Below are 18,566 nucleotides of genomic sequence, written 5' to 3' on the forward strand. Positions count from 1 at the left end.
AACGGATGTACACAAATATATAATACCTCTCTTTATTAATTATACATTACACTATTATCGGATTTAAATTGTCATTCTATATGTGAAGGTATTCTAATTATTCTATATATTCTTATACAAAATCAAAAATGTGCACGATAAAAATCGTTAGCCATAAGAACGCTACGCAATATCGATTCTCGCGTAAAAAAAGTGAATTATTATCTCCCAGTTAGGGCTGTCAGTGTTCTACATTAATCGAAATAGAGAAGAGGAGAGAAAGAAAAAAGGGGAAAAAGAGGGAGGAAGAGGGAGACAAAAAAATAAAGAGCTCGAAGTGTCTGGCGTAGGGAATTTTATTAAAAATACATGCGTTTGGGAACTACTGTCAGAACCGGACTTACTAAACAAGAGTTTAAGCTGTCAACCTTCTTGTTTCTATATTACATGTTACATATATATCTTATCTATTTCTGTATTTTCAAACAGAACTGTATTTCAATACAGCATGTAATTAGTGCAAAATTTTAATTCTTTCCATTTAAATTAAACTTATTGCATAATTATATGTGCCATCATTAATCTCTTTCCTGAGTTATCCAAAATTATTTTCATGCATTGTTTGGGAAGCCGGGTAACAAATGTGTCTAATCAATATTCTATTAAAATTTAATATTTGTTAACCTTATGTCTAATAAGTTTTCCTCGTCTAATTCAGAATTAGCGCGTCACCGCAGAGGGATCGCTGAACAGTGCGTGCACCAATCAGCAGCGGCCGTGACTGGCGCGGATCGCCTCGCTCGCGAATCGCGAGACACAATATCCATCAGCCGCAAAGGTAAATTCCTTGCCTTCAGCTTAAAATCAATAAATCATTATCGAGAATCCTCTGAAAGGTCGAGTAAACAAAAGCGCGCGGGTAGGATCGCGACACGCACGTTACAGTCACGTAGTAACGACAGTAGCGCGTAGCAGTTCGCAGCAGAGATCTTTGTCCATTCCGCTTTTGCTGAATGTGAGCCTATATACAGAGTTCGTGTAATTCGTACGTTCGATCCGATACATTTTTCGATTAAACTATCATTGCTGTAATAATTCCGCCGAGCTACATTGCATCCGCAGCGCGGGATCCAGTATAGTTTACCGCGAATAGACGGTAAGTTTTAACAAACTTTTCTCCTTATTTACTCCGGCACTTGCACTTCCTATCCATCACCGCAAAATCGCGCGCGACCTTAATCACAGATACAATAATAAAAATCAAATATTAAAGTTCAGGAACTATTAATAAAGGTGCTTGCCGTTAGCGTTTATTTTTATAAAAAACAAAAAGTATTACTCGCTTGAAACGTTTCAAATAAAACCTTCTTCATGTTCAGAAAGATCGGCGAATGTGAAACTTGCTGGCATTACTGTGCAACATTTTCATGTTTTATGTAAAATTTGATATTATTGATATCTCATTACATGATATCTCATTGTCATAAATTTTCCGAAAAAAACTATTTAAAATCAAACCCTTTTTTTCTATGCCGTTTAATGAAAATCTCGCCTTAAAATATTGATAAATCTTTCCTACAAATTTGCATGGTTTTCGCGACGTTAAACGGCGTGAATAATATTCTAAAATCTAACAGCTTAATTTCGCTTCGGGAATAGACGGCATAATTCCCCAAAAAAAGAAAAACAATGCCTCGTTTTTGCCTGTGTCATGCAGACTCACTATACTTGGTCTCGGGGACTCAAGTGCGAGGTAAACACTAGGGGCAAAGCAAAAGGTCGGTATACAACAACAGCTGATCGGTTGTCGACTCCGAGATCAGCCGAGTCGTTAACACTTGGAAAATTAACTGATATCTCGGGCTGTCGACAACCAATTGGCCCGGTAAATTTTTTGGCTCGTTGCTAGGGGTCCAGAGTTTGAGAAATTTCCGAAATTCGCGAAAATAAAACTCAGGACCTTCGCGCGCGGGCTCGCACTCGATCTCCAGACTTTAGTTGCAACAGTGTGTGATTTTATTGCGTTCCAATGAAGATTACGTGTTTCTTCGTTCGCTCGGTAAATTTTAAAAGAAGCTTTAGCGACTCGCCAAGTCTAGATATATATTCTCACAAGTTTAAAGTCCGCGATTCGTGAAATCGAACATTATTCCATCGTTCGCGGAAGCGCGATTGCTTTCCGCCGCTCGCTTGTTAACCCGAGAACGAGCACTTCATTTAAAAGAAAAAAAAAAAGGTTACTTGGTGCCTGGGGCTACTTTTATACACCCCAATTAATCTCATTGTTATTAATTATCTATATATTGCATATTTTTGATTGCTCTATAATTTAGCAGTATTTGAGGACAATACGTATACAAATTTATTCAATATTTTCCGAGAAAAATAAAAAAAAAGCAAATAAATATTTGAAAAACGAAAGCAGCACATATAAATTACTGTGACGTGAGCTTCATTTTTTGACACTTTTGGTTGGTTGTTGAAGTAGCTCCAGCGACCGGGCGCGCGCGTTCTCGGGTTGATTAACTTGTACATATTCAATAAATAAATATTTATTTTAAGACTATGTAAATACAACTTCTAGACGGTTATAATCTATAATTTCCGCATTCACAGTGAATCTCGAAGGTCTCTTTTCCTTTCTTTCGCTCGGCCACAGACTATTGTGCGAATAATTCTTAAGAAGCTATAATTCTTTTTTGTTACAATATTTTTCAGCATCGTTGTTGTATAGACATAATAAATTGACAATTTCATATATCCTTCAAGTCTTTATTTGTATTTTCTTCACGTTTAGAAATAATATTTTCGAGTCTGCGGCACTGGTGACCATTATGTCGACTGATGTGGAGGAGCGATTTGATAACATAAAACATGCAGATAATGACTATAAATTGTACAGAGGCTTAGTACTTAAAAATCAAATGAAAATTCTTTTAATAAGCGATCCATCAACTGACATCAGTATTGCTGCAATGAACGTTAATATCGGTAATTGTATGTATATTATTTCTGTATTTTATGCATTAACTTGATGTTTCTAGCAATACTTACCTATATAAATTTTCTTATATGAAATCATACTGTGCATAAATTATAAATTGTCACAAAAGAATATATCGTCAAAAGATAAATAACAATTTTGTTAGTTTAATATACGAGTATTTAATATACTTTAATGTATTAATATTTAGGTCTTTGTAATTTAATCTGTAATTTGCTTAATAACATTATATATTTCCTGTATATCTATAAATTCAATATTTTGATGTGCAGTTTATATATTCTCCTTATTCTTATAAGTCATTCTACACTATTAATATTATTTACATTTTCTTGTGGATAGATTTAGTTATATTTTGTAATTTTGCATATATGTATATATATATAATCACAGATTAATATTAACCCTTTCGGTACGGAGCGACCGGGACGCAAACGGCCCTCCAGTGGTTGAAGCGTCGATCCGCCGATACACACGATTTGGCCGACAGAGCTAGACACTCGACGTTCAAATATTATATGTAATAAAACTCAATAACAAGAACAATTTAAAAAATGTATTAACAGAAGCATTTCAAGTTAACATTTCAAGTTGCTCGGCCGCAGTGAGCAGCATGTGGGTGGACGGTGACTATAGTCACTGCTCGGCCGCAGTAAGCAGTATAATGGACAGTGATTATAGTCACTCTCCATACCGAAAGGGTTAATTAATGTTCCATATTATCAATTTCAAATATTATTTAACTAGACATAAAATATGTGTTACAGGCTACGATCGCGATCCCGATGACCTACCTGGATTAGCGCACCTTTGCGGGCATATGTTACCTATTATGGGAACGAAGGCATATTTTAAACAAAATGATTACAATAAGTTCCTATCGCAGCATGGCGGTAGGAGCAATGCAAATGTGAACTTATACTTCACTAATTATTGGTTCAATATAATTCCGAGGAAGTTGAAAGAAGCTTTAGATCGATTTGCGCAGTTTTTCATAGCGCCTCTTTTTGAACAGACTTTGATAGAGAATGTGATAAAAGGAGCTATACATTCAAAATACAACGAAGAATTAACGGATGACAAATTTCGATTTATGGGATTAGAGAAATTTTCTATAAAACCAGATCATCCGTATTCAAAATTCATCTTAGGCAGTAAAGAGACATTAGACAACATTAACGTTAACGATAGGCTGGAAGGCTTTTATGAAAAATATTATTCTGCAAATATTATGTCGCTGTGTATTCTTGGTAAAGGTACGGCGATAATTTAGAACTGTTTATGATTAGAACATTTAAATGCTTTTTACACTGTTATGCATATATAAAAATATTTGAATTTTGGAATAAGTATTAGGGGAGAGTTGTCGGCAAATGTGTACCACTTAAGTAATTATTTATCATATTTCCTATTTGGTAGTGATTTGTACGCAAACAAACGTTAAAAATTATAGCTTGATGTTTCAGACACCTATTATTACATGTTTGACCTTTCTCCAATAACAAATTAATTAATTAAAAATATAAGACTAATAAAAGAAATAATTAACTACTACATATTTTACTAATAATTTATCAAAAAAGGATTAAGTACTTAATAATTAATAAATCACAATAATGAAAAGATAAGGACGTCACTGTCGTGTTAACATAATTTAAATTATGTCACGTAACGTAGAGATGCGCGCGCGTGAGTATACAGCACAAATTCCTAGATTGTACCGGCACGATATAAGAAAGGTACAATTCAGAAAACTTGGTAGATTTTATAAAAATATCGATTTAATCATTATAATAATTGCAAATATACATATGCAAAGGACGTAAAATGTTCGACTATTGTATGATTACATTATTATTAGTTATATAAATTGATCAAAAATTTACATTAGTTGTATCTGAAATTTTTATATACATACGTTAGCACGTACAAAACAAGATATAATCCGTGCTCTGAATGTCATGTTAAATTGTTGTCTATATTACTCATTTCTCATTTATTTCACATTTTTGTTACTAAATGTTGCTTATATTAAGTAATAATATAATAAAATATTGATGAAGTACGAGTTAGGCGACACATACATTAGGTAAGCATTCGGCAACTCTCCCCTACTAAATGATAATAAATGACATTTTTATAATTAATGAATTAATGGACATTTTATTATAAGTTATTGTTTTAAATATCATATTATCTTATCTTCAAGAGAGAATCTTCAAGATAGAATCTTATCGTCAGTACATACATAAGTAAGGAAGTAATGTGGAAATATTGGTGTTCATAAAATTGCTACATAAAATTTTAATTGTTTACTAAATTTGTTTTAATTAATATATTATTATTATTATAATTAATATTTTTAACCTTTTGAGGCCACGCATCTCTTTTTAATACGCCCCCGGCCATCCTGGGGTGGTCGCCACTCAGACGGATTCAAAGTCTCATAATTCCAATTAATGTGCAAAAATGTGTAAAAATTCATGAAACATCTTAAGAGTCTTGTTAAAAAAATATGCATGATGCAAAACCCGAAATGTACTCCCAATTTTTATTAAAAAATCGAAAAGGAAAAATTTATTTGCAAAATGACTTATTTAATTTAAAAGTTCGTATTTTTTTAAGATTTGATATGAAGTAGCGCTCATTTAAGAAATTATCTAAAATGTGTTATTTTAAGGAAAAAAATATGTCTTATATGGGCGTTCCAAAAAACAATTACTTGGAGGATCAAAGTTGAGATTTTGGGTAGATAAAGCAAACGCGTATTTTCACATTTTAATTTATGTACTCCAAATTTAAAAATATCGGGTTTGGAAATTTGGTCGGGGTGGCCGCCACCCGGTGTAGCCTCAAAAGGTTAAAAAAAATCGACCAAAACGTGAAATAACTAATTGTAATAAAAGTAAAATATATTTCCAATACTATTTGTCTTTTTGAAAAAAATTATACCTTTTGCTATAAACATATATAATAATTTTTTGTTACATATTTATTTAGCATATGTATGTTACATCAACGAATACATTTTTTATTTAGATGATTTAGATGATCTCCAAAAAATGGTAGTAGAATGCTTTCGTAATGTAAATAACAAGAAAGTTGGACGTTCGTATTTTGGACACCCATCACTGAAAGATGAATACTCTGACACTATATTGTACTACGTTCCGATATGTGATTTCAAACAATTACGCATTTCGTTTTGTTTTTCTGAAAAGCTGTATAAAAACCGGATGGTAATATAATATACTTTCCCTTTGGCTTTGATGCTTTATACAATTTATACGAATATTTTATCTTAGTTTTCTTTATAAATATAATTATGGTAATTATGCAGAAAGACATAAGGACTCTTTCTCCAATTTCAATAATTTTAAAATATATTATCAAAGTCATTAGCTTATTAACGAAGTAACGTGTAACTAATAAATATAATATATATTTAAAAAGTTTTAGTCGGTGTGTCATTGTTTATCAACAAGTTATTAACAAAAAAAGTTTTAAAAATGTAACAGTTGTTTTCAGCAATGGAGGACATAATTTGCTAATATGTATGACAAAATAACACATGTATAAGTAGGAGAGAGGAGGCTTTGCCCCCCCCTCCACATCTCAGATTTTCCCTGTAGTAGCACACATATTATTAACGCAAAATGGTTCCACATGAGTCTCCAACTTTCCACGCAAAGCGAGGCCGATGCGCGTTTCTGATACGCATAGAGAACAAAAAAAAAGAAAAATATAAGCTTCGGCAAAGTGTAAATTCATTTTTAAATGTATATAGTATCAAAAAATTACGTTTTACTCATAAATTTGTGTTGTTAATAAATTTTTAATAAACATCGCTAGTTAAAGCCTTTTAAAGATTGATGAAGCTAATGACCTTAATAATATATCTCAAAATTATTGAAATCAAAAAGTCGCCCTTATCTCTGCATAATTGCCATTATCATAAAAAGTGTCCCAAGTTTTTTTTAAACAAACTTTAATAGAATGTTCTATGATCAAAAATATAAGAAAAAATGTTATATAAACGTAGGTCCTACAATGCTTTATTACAGAGTTGTAGCAAAAATTAAAATTTCGTATGGAAGAAGTGACACGTCGTACATAAATGTTATGCCGTTAGATGATGTGGTAATTATTTGGCTTAGGGGAGAATCTCCTGCAATCTTGACCTTGACATTTATTATAGAGAGCTACATTTATAAGAGGCGGTGTTTTTAATTTTCGTAACAATCATGGTCATACGAGAATTCATATACTGTTCGAGAAACATACCTATTTAACGTCAATTGAACTGCAATATATGAATGGGCATGTACAACGATGTGCTAATTGACTTCCATTTCTTACGAGAACGTTTAAGTTCACATTATTTTTTGAACTTTCTTAGCAACAATTTAACGATTGCTTTCAAAGATATACTTTTGCTATTTCGCCAACACATGTGGATACATTTAGATGGATGTACATCTTGTATTGGTATGGGCAGGCAGCACTTTAAAATACAAACTTAAGTTAAATTGTTTCTTACATGTATATTTCATATTTTTGCTATAACTTTCTAATAAAGCATTTTAGGACCTAATGTTTATATAACATTTTTTTCTTATTTCTGCTCATAAAACGTACTACTAAAGTTTGTCCGCAAAAAATTGGGACATTCTGTATATATTAATTTATATAATACATATATGTATAAAATATACAGTTGTATTGTAAAATTTTATGTATATATATATATATATATGTATATTGTATAATTGCGAAAGTTATAAAAATATGCTTATAAACTTTTCTCTCTACCTCTATTTCTTTCTTCTTTTCTCTGTCTCTCTCTAATTGATTACACATAATTGTTTATTATTGTAGTACATATAATGAAACATCATTATGTCACATTTTAATTGAAGCTTATGTTTATTGTTTATTTGTTAACATAGCCTCTCGAATACATTGAGCATTTATTTAAACACGAAAGCGAAGGTTCATTATCATCGGCTTTAAAGGCCAGGGGTTGGTGTAACACTATAGTAGCTGGAAATAATTTTGAAGATTCAGGCATACCTTTCTTTAGAGTTATAATTGCTTTAACTGAGGAAGGTATTAACCATGTAGAAAATATTGTTCAAATAATGTTCGAATATATCAAAATGCTGAAGAAGAATGGACCGCAAGAATCGATCTATAAAGTAATTAGTGAAAAATAATATAATCTTTCGTAAAATGCTCGGCAGATTGTAGGATTGCAATTTGCTAGACACTTTGTACTTTAATATTATAATATTGTATATCACATATGGAGTTATGTGGAAATTTTACATTTATAGGAAATTCAGAAAATGTCGGAAATAAATAATAGTTATAATGAGAACGTACACCGTTTGTCTCATAAGGACATATCTAGAATAGCCCGTCGGCTGCACGAGTGTCCCATGGAAGAAATCTTTTCGGAGCAACGTACATGGCAACCAGAATTGATCAAAGAGCTAATAGAAAAATATTTCACGCCGAAAAATATTAGAATTTACGTTGCCTCAAAAACGTACGAAAGTCCAGATAATGAAACGGAGCAATGGTATGGCGTTAAATATAAAAAAGAAGATATATCCCAGAAAACAATGAAAAGTTGGAAACACGTTGGCCTTAGCCCGGATCTGAAATTTCCTCCTGAAAATAAATTTATACCGAAGAAGTTGGATATCAAGATTATCGTAAGTAAAATTATCATTTTTCGCAATATTAATCCTTGAAAACCACTTCGTGATATTAACAATAAGCAAAATCTCCATGAAGCATAAACCATGTCATGAAACTTGATATAAAATATAAAATGTTAATGTAGTTTATAATAAATTCTATTTTTAAGCATATTTTTTATATAATAAAAATAATTATGGTGTATTGTTAAAAAAGATATATACATGTTATGTGTGTGTGTGTGTGTGTGTGTGTGTGTGTGTGTGGTGTGTGTGTGTGTGTGTGTGTGTGTTATATATATATATATATATATATAATATATATATTATAATATATATATACCATAATTATTTTATTATATAAAAATATGCTAAAAATAGAATTTATTATGGCCTGATATATATATGTATATATATATATAATATATATATATATATTATATATATATATATATCTGCATTAACTTTATAAAAACAATAAACGCTGAGTTTTAGAGATTAATTTACATAACATACAGTCAAAAGACTGTAATACAAATAAGAAAATTGTAATGCAAAAAATGTTTTACACATGCTCACTTTTGCATACGGAATTGTCTTTTGCCTTAATGGACCACCAATTTTGATGTCATATTTGTTGTATTCTACACATATTAACAGGTGAAACTTTATAGGTACCATGGTTTATTCCTATTATTGTACGGGATACATCGTTTGTAAGAGTTTGGCATAAAAAGGATGATAAATTTTTTGTACCGAAAGCGACGATGATCTTTGACTTCGTTAGGTATGAGATAAGTGTGGTTGCAAAAAATACATTGTTGGTCTAATCAAATATGGAATATTGAGATGACTTTAAATTAGAATTTGAGGTATTCTAGCAACTTATACAAACTGCCATTGTGAATTAATTTATTTAATTATTATAATAATGAGATTAATATACATATATATTAATATACGTACTAAATAAATTTAAAATAATAAATTAATTACCTCTAAAATGTTATCATTAATAAGATGAATCTAAATTTTTACATTTATATATCTCTGAATGCCGTTATTTCACACATAAAATACCTCCTTAGTTCAAGAATATAAATTAAAATGGTGCTATAATCTCTTCTCATGTAATGGACAGAAAATGTTTTTTATAATTACAAACAACGTTCGTGTTGTCGTTAATTTATAGTCCATTCGCCTACATGGATCCTTTCAGTTCAAATTTGACTCAAATGTTTGTTTGCCTACTTCGTGAGTCTCTTAAAAAATATACATATATAGCTAATTTAGCTGGTATAAAATGGCAAATTACTGGTACAAAATATGGAATAAATGTAAGTATATATATATATAATAACATTAATAAAATATTGTATATTATTTAAATAGATTTATTCAAATAAATTATTATTTAACTTGTTAATGTTATTAATAATGTTTAAACATATATCTACTTTTTAATGTACATCGAATATTACTTATTTAGGATTCAGATTTCATTTCTTATTAATAATTATTCGTAAATATGACCAGTTATATTTCTGTAATGTCCTAATAAAGTTTACGGAATGTTTTATAAATGATTAATTTAATGTTTTATATAAAAGCATTGTATAATCCAAAAGAAAACAAATCATTTTATAGCTTGTAATAGATGGTTACGACGAAATGCAACGTGTTCTGTTAGAAAAAACCTTGGACCAAATGATAAATTTGGAGATTGATCCGATGTGGTTTAAAATCCTAAAAGAATGTGTATGTATAATCAATGTAGTCAATTTCATTAATTTAATTAAACATTAAATTTATCTGAAATGACTTACAGAATATCAAGTACTTCGAAAATCACGATATGCATTATATTGTAACACAGAGAATTATCTTGAAATGCTGTTGACAGAACAACATTGGCTTAATGATGAATTATTGAAATCTACTGCTCGTAAGTGTAAAAGAATATTAATATTTTTCTGTTTAAAATCATTTTTCTTGTTTCTTCAAAATCGTTTTTAGTCCTTAGCACGATTAAAGCACTTATTAATAACATATTAAAATATTTGTGATGTATAGATCTAAGTGACAATGACCTCAAGGATGAACTCAAGCTCTTTATACGAAAGTTATTCAGCCAAATGCATATAGAGTGCTTAATATATGGTAACGTGTCTGAAGAGGAAGCTACAGTTATAGGTGTACTAATTGAGTCTAAATTAATAAAAGCTAGAATGCCTCACATGATACCTTTGTTGCAAAAGCAATTAGTATTGTATCGTGAAATTAAATTAGAAAAAGGTAAGCTCGACACGACCAAATCCTATTTATAATAATTTAAAAGAATTTATATGCTTAAAGAATTTCAATTTATTTTATGGAACAGTTTTAATATAAATATTTTATTGTTTTTTCTAATGGTCTTTAGCTGTTATTAGGATTATTATGAGGATAAATGAAAAAAAAAGAAAAAACAAATTATTTCAATTCATATAGAACATAGATATTTAAAAATATAAGGAAAAATATTTTTACAACACCTCCACGGAAAGTTCGACTTTCTATGCCTGTAAAGAGGGGCAAAAGCGGCCAATTTCACGCCAGGGTGGCATAGCGGGCGGAAAGTAACCACTTTCCTCCCTAAGGCGGAAAGTGATCACTTTCGTCCCGCTAAACAGGGACGAAAATGGTCACTTTCCTCCCTAATAGGGCGGAAAGTAACCACCAAAGTGGTTACTTTCCGCCCTAGAGAGGAAAGTAAGTCCTGGCTTGAAATTGACCACTCTCGCCTCTCTCTAGGCATGGAAGTCGAACTTTACGTAAAGGTATTGTGAAAAATATCATGTGCACCTCGGTGCGAGAGCTTTTTCAGACTCGTGTGATTTGCCGCCCTCGTCGCCTTCGGCTAGGGCGGCAAACTTCACACTCGTCTGAAAAACGCTATTTTCGCCCTCTTGGTGCACAATATACTATTATTATTAATGTTATTTTATCAGAATTACAAATTGTTCCAGAAATTTAACATTAGCTTTTTAGTGAGTTAATATTTTTTATGTCACACGTGCATGGAAAGTGGCCCATTACGCACGCGACGCGCGCGTGATAGGCCACTTTCCACGCACTTGCAACATAAAATAGGGTATGCAACACGTGCGTGAAGTTGAAAGTTTCCGGGTGCGGTGACCGCACTCGCCTTCGGCTCGTGCGTCAACTCCGCACCCGTGAATTTTCATCTTCCAGCACTTATTGCACAAATAACTATTATATGACATAGCACGTAAAATGTTGTGTATTGATGTATAATTACTGTAGGTTGCTACGTTCTATTTGAAAAGGAAAATAAAGTGCTGAAAACTTCTAGTACCATAGTGTACTACGAAACTGGTCTACAATCGAAAGGGATGCTTTCATTGCTTTTAAATCAAATTATTAAGCAGCATTGCGTCGATTTTTTAAAGACCACGAAGAAATTAGGCTATACAGTATTTAGTGAGATATGTAGAATAATGAACGGAACCCAATATTTGAAAATCTTTGTGCGAGGTGACCATCCCTCGGAATATGTCGAAGAACAAATCGATTTATTTATGGACTCTATGCTTGTAAGTATAATAAGATCTTATACAACAACATGTTTTTTTTTAATTTTTCACGCAATATTCTAATATTATTGAATCAATTCATCACTCCAATTGTTATGTGACTTAGTAATTGGAGCATATTTCTATTAAAATATCGTTAACACCACTATAACAACATTTCAGAATCATATATCTTCTCTGTCAGAAGAGCAATTTGGCAAACACAAGGAAAGTCTAAAGTTGTACTTGCATTTGACGGCACCCAACACGATTTCTAGTCAAGGCTCTTTATATTGGGAAGAAATTGAAAGACAAGAATATAATTTCAATCGAGTAAATACTGAAGTACCTTACTTAAATGAAATAACAAAGCAACAATTACTGCAATTCTTTACGGTAACCACTTATTTTTATAAGCGGACTATATCATTTAATGAAAAAGAAAAGGTTTTATAGAGAAAAACAAATGGAAAATTTAATTCTTTTTATATGACGTACAATTTGTGAGAGAAGTGATTTTAATAGATAATAAATTAATTATATTTTTTAAACATAATCTCCATTAGGAAAATATACTTAGCAAGTTGACTCGACGTAAGTTATCAGTACATGTGATGCCTACGGCTATGGCAAAGGAAAAGAATTTGCCTGATACATCTAGAAGAATTACCGTTACTTCATCTAATAATGAAATTAAGAAATTTGACAATTTAATGTCATTTAAGCTAAGTCAAAGTTTATATCCTTTACTAAAACCAATCGACAAGAATGTTGTCAGAAAGGGTATAAGATGCTCTTCTAAGATGTAAGAAGAAATGATATAATAATGGTTTTGGTTTGTTATCATGTATTTCGTTATTTCTTCAAAGAGAAGCTAGCTTTTAATTCTTTCGCTTTCTTTCTCTCTCTTTTAGTGTATTACGATATTTTTCTGTATCAAATCTCGTTCATGCGTAAAACAGTAATATAATTCTATGTATTCCATGAAATTGAAATCGTTGTGTATTAGATAAGTAAGAAATAATGTATAATTTATACACATTATTAAATACTGCGATATGCAAAAAGTCATTTTTTTTAAATATATCATCGTTCGTTATATCATTATCTTCGTTTTATCTTTATTATATTAATATTCTTAAATAGTCTATTATCTATGAAATCATATTATTTAACCATTTAATGTTATGTAACTTTTAATTTGCACAATAAAAGTATTTTGAAATATTAAATAACCTTATAATAACTGTATTCACATTTGAGATAACCAGAAGGAATGTAACCCTCAAATGTAATAAAATTGTGCTACGTCCCTCATATTTGAACAAATACATAAGTTATTAACGTATTTATACAAATATATAATATTTCTCTTTATTAATTATACATTACACTATTATCAGATTTAAATTGTCATTCTATATGTGAATTAAGGTATTCTAATTATTCTATATATTCTTATACAAAATCAAAAATGTGCACAATAAAAATCGTTAGCCATAAGAACGCTACGCAATATCGATTCTCGCGTAAAAAAAGTGAATTATTATTTCCCAGTTAGGGCTGTCAGAGTTTTACATTAATCGAAATAAAGAGGAGGAAAGAAAGAAAAAGGGAGAAAGAGAGGAAGGAAGAGGGAGACATAGAAATAAAGAGCACAAAGTGTCTGGCGTAGGTGATTTTATATTAAAAATACATGCGTTTGGGAGTTTGGGAACTACGGTCGAAACCAGACTTGCTAGACAAGAGTTTAAGCTGTCAACCTTCTTGTTTCTATATTACATGTTACATATCTTATTTATTTCTGTATTTTTAAACAGAACTGTATTTCAATACAGTATGTAATTAGTGCAAAATATTATTTTTTTCTATTTAAATTGAACCTATTGCATAATTATACGTGCCATCATTAATCTCTTTCCTGAGTTATTCTTTACAATTTGAATTTCAAGCATTGTTTGAGAAACCGGAAACAAATGTGTCTAATTAATTTTCTATTAAAAATTAATAACTCATTCTTGATAAGTTCCCCCGTTCTCATTCAGAATTAGCGCGTCACTGCCAGAGGGCTCGCGCTGATCCCTCTGAGCCACAAAATACTTCGGCCGCAAAGATAAATTCTTTGCCTTGAGCCTAATATCGGCAATTCATTATTGAGAATCCTCTGGAAGGTCGAGTAAACAAAAGCGCGCAGGTAAGATCGCGACCCGCAATTTACAGTCACGTAGTAACGACAGTAGCGCGTAACAGTTCGCAGTAGAGAATCTTTTTCCACTTCGCTTTCGCTGATTGTGAGCCTACAGAGTCCGTGTGTTTCGTACGTTCGATCTGACAGATCTTCCGATTGAACTATCATTGCTGTAATAATTCCACCGGTCTTTGAAATCCAGCCACCGCTCAGTATAGTGTACCGCGAATAGACCGTAAGTTTTAAAAAACATTTCTTCTTATTTACTTCTGCACTTGCATTTCCTATCTGTCACCGCAAAATCGCGCGCGACCTTAATCGCATATATGCAATAATAAAAATCAAATATTAAAATTTAGGAACCATTAATGAAGGCCGGTGCTTGCCGTTAGCGTTTATTTTTATAAAAAACAAAAAATATTATACTTGCTTGAAACGTTTCAGATAAAATTTTCTCTATTTTTAGAAAGATCGGCCATTGTGAAACTTGCTGGCATTACTGTGCAACATTTTCATGTTTTATGTAACATTTGATATTATTGATATCTTATTTTATGACTCAATGTCAGAAATTTTCCGAAAAAGACTGTTCAAAATCAAACCCTCTTTCTCTATGGCGTTTAATGAAAATCTCGCCTTAAAATATTGATAAATCTGTCCTACAAATTTGTATAGTTTTCGCGACGTTAAACGGCGTGAATAATATTCTAAAATCTAACAGCTTAATTTCGCTTCGGGAATAGACGGCATTTTTCCCCAAAAAAAGAAAAACAATGCCTCGTTTTTGCCTGTGTCATGCAGACTCACTATACTTGGTCTCGGGGACTCAGTGCCAGGTAAACATTAGGGGCAAAGCAAAGGGTCGCTATACAACAACAGCTGATCGGTTGTCGACTCCGAGATCAGCCGAGTCGTTAACACTTGGAAAATTAACTGATATCTTGGGCTGTCGACAACCAATTGGCCCGGTAAATTTTTTGGCTCGTTGATGGGGGTCTGATGTTTCAGAAACTTCCGAAATTCGCGAATATAAAACCCCGGATCTTCGCGCGCGGGCTCGCACTCGACCTCCAGCCTTTAGTTGCGACAGTGTGTGATTCTCTTGCGTTCCGAAAAAGATTACGTGTCTTTTCGTTCACTCGGCGATTTTCAAAAGAGACTTTCGCGGCTAGCGACAAGTAGATATTCTCACAGGTTTAAAGTAGGTGACTTGCGGAATCGAACATTATTCCATCGGCGGAAGCGCGATTGCTTTCCGCCGCTCGCTTGTTAAGGGGATCCTAAAGCCGTCTGTAATACCGGCTTTTTTTCTTAGCACTAATCTTTTAATTGACTTTATAGAAATGCAAAATTCTTGTCTAGAATTAAAGTACGCATCAAAATCTAAGTCATGGTGGTCAAATTTATATCGAAAACGAAAAAAAATTAATATTTTTGTTAATTTTTGGTATACGTGACGACAATATTTGCTTTGTACAAAAATTCCACGATAAATATCCACAAAATTAGACCGGCATGACCTAGGGACAACATTTAAGAACAATATCGTGCAATTAGATCTAAGATTGAAAACCTAGAAAAAAAGATTACTTTATATAACTTTTATATGTGCAAAAGCACATTCAGGTTGACAGAATAAGCAATATTGCGTGTGGCAAGAGATGGCGCAGTAATCGAACAAAGACAGATGCCTCTCGTTAGACAAGGACAGATATAAATATATGACAAAGAAAACAGAATTAGAAATGTTGACATTACCGACGTCGAGAAAGTTTAGCCTTCACTTTAGGATCCCCTTAACCCGAGAACGAGCACTACTTCATTTGAAAAAAAAAGCAAATAAATATTTGAAAAACGAAAGAAGCAGTTATAAATTACTGTGACGTGAGCTTCATTTTTTGACACTTGGTTGGTTGTTTAAGCAGTTCCAGCGCCCGGGCGCGCGCGTTCTTGGGTTGATTAACTTGTACATATTCTGTAAATAAATATTTATTTTAAAACTATGTAAATACAATTTTTAGACGATTATAATCTATAATTTCCGCATTCACAGTGAATCTCGAAGGTCTTTTTTCCTTTCCTTCGCTCAGGCACAGACTATTGTGCGAATAATTCTTAAGAAGTTATAATTTTTTTTGTTACAATATTTTTTAGCATCGTTGATGTATAGATATAATAAATTGACAATTTCATATATCCTTCAAATCTTCATTTGTATTTTCTTCACGGTTAGAAATAATATTTTCGAGTCTGCGGCACTGGTGACCAACATGTCGTTTGGTGATGTGGTGGATCGATTCGATGACATAAAACGTGCAGATAATGACCATAAATTGTGCAGAGGCTTAGTACTTACTAATAAAATAAAAATTCTTTTAATAAGCGATTCAAAAACTGACATCAGTATTGCTGCAATGAATGTTGATATCGGTAATTATATGTAATTATATGTATATTATTTCTCTATTTACGCAATCACTTAATGTTTCTAACAATACTTATATAAACTTTCTTATAAAATCATTCTGTGTATAAATTATAAATTGTCACAAAAAATATATAGTTAAAGAATATGTACAAGACCTTTTTATTAGTCCAATATATTTAATATCCTTTAATGTATTTAGGTCTTTGTAATTTGACCTGTAATTTCTGCTTAATAACGTTTATATTTGCTGTGTATGAATTCAATGTTTTGATGTACAATTTATGTATTCTCCTTCTCTTGGGTCATTCTACACTATTAATATTGTTTAGATTTTCTTCTGGATATATAATCAAAGATTAATATGTTTCTATTAATTAGTATCACGTTATCAAATTCAAAAATTATTTAACTAGAGATAAAATACTTATTACAGGCTACAAGCACGATCCCAAGAATCTACCTGGATTAGCGCACCTTTGCCAGCATATGTTAGGTCTGAATCCTCAATGAAATGATTCAGACCTAACATATGCTGGCAAAGTGAGTACCTGAACCAGTATGGCGGTTCGCGCCTAGCAACGACAAAAATAAATTCCAATGATTATTCCTTCACTATAATTCCGAACAAGTTGAAAGGAGCGTTAGATCGATTTGCGCAGTTTTTCATAGCGCTTCTCTTTGACGAGACTGATAGAAAAAGATATAAATGCTATAGATTTTAGATTTAGAATAAATGTATCGCATTTATCTCCTTCTCTATCAAAGTCTCTTTCATCGTTTCCTTCATCGTTTCCTTACTTACTCGGTTAGGCGGAGCGCGTGCCCCGAGGACTTCGTGCCCCGACGGTCACAGTGTTCTAGAGCCAAGCGTGTCAGAGTGGCGTGAGGCCTAACAAAGAGAAATTAACAAATGATGGCAATTTATTGCATTAGAAAAATTATCTGTGAGACCGGATCATCGGTATTCAAAATTCGGCTGTGACAATAAAGAGACATTAAACAAAATACCGAAGAAAAAGAACATTAAAGTTATAAATAGACTATCGGAATTTTATAAGAAATATTATTCTGCAGATATTATGTCGCTGTGTGTTCTTGGTAAAAATACAATAATTTAAAACTTTTTAATATTAAAAATTTGAATGCTTTTTATACTGTTATATATAAAAATATTTGAATTTTAAAATAAGTAATAAATTATAATAAATAAAACTTTAATAATTAATGAAATAATATGTAATTTATTACCAGTTATTGTATTAAACATTTATACATTGTCTATCTTCAAAAGAAAAGATAGAATCTTATCAGTACATAAGTAAGGAAAATATGTGGAAATATTGGTCTTTACATAAATTACTCCGTAAAATTTTAATTGTTTTCTAAATTTGTTTTAACTAGTATATTATTATTATAATCAAAATTAAAAAAAAATCTATCAAAATGTGAATTGTAGTACACAGTAAAATATATTTCCAACATATTTCTTGTCTTTTTGAATAAAATTATATCTTTTTTATGAACAAAAATAATAATTTTTTGTTACATACTTATGTAGTGTTTATTATGTATGTTACATCAACTAGTAAATTTTTGGTTTAGATAGTTTAGATGATCTCAAAAATGTGGTAGTAGAACGCTTTCGTAATGTAAAAAATAAGGAAGTTAAACTTCATGTATTCTAAAT

At 31.4% G+C, this 18,566-nt stretch overlaps 1 protein-coding gene across 1 annotated transcript; it reads left to right on the plus strand.

The window, feature by feature from the left end:
• Window positions 1-882: 882 nt before the first annotated feature.
• On the plus strand, window positions 883-13,506 carry LOC139815723 (insulin-degrading enzyme-like). Its single transcript, XM_071782823.1, has 14 exons — window positions 883-1,135; window positions 2,777-2,970; window positions 3,751-4,239; window positions 6,023-6,222; window positions 7,933-8,181; window positions 8,320-8,703; window positions 9,363-9,475; window positions 9,881-10,025; window positions 10,336-10,446; window positions 10,517-10,633; window positions 10,762-10,983; window positions 11,995-12,284; window positions 12,447-12,659; window positions 12,830-13,506. The coding sequence occupies exons 2-10, from the start codon at window positions 2,814-2,816 to the stop codon at window positions 10,586-10,588; spliced, it is 1,920 nt and encodes a 639-aa protein (XP_071638924.1). The 5' UTR covers window positions 883-1,135; window positions 2,777-2,813; the 3' UTR covers window positions 10,589-10,633; window positions 10,762-10,983; window positions 11,995-12,284; window positions 12,447-12,659; window positions 12,830-13,506.
• Window positions 13,507-18,566: the final 5,060 nt, after the last annotated feature.

Source organism: Temnothorax longispinosus, chromosome 1, assembly GCF_030848805.1.
Source record: "Temnothorax longispinosus isolate EJ_2023e chromosome 1, Tlon_JGU_v1, whole genome shotgun sequence".
Taxonomy (NCBI): Eukaryota; Metazoa; Arthropoda; class Insecta; order Hymenoptera; family Formicidae; genus Temnothorax; species Temnothorax longispinosus.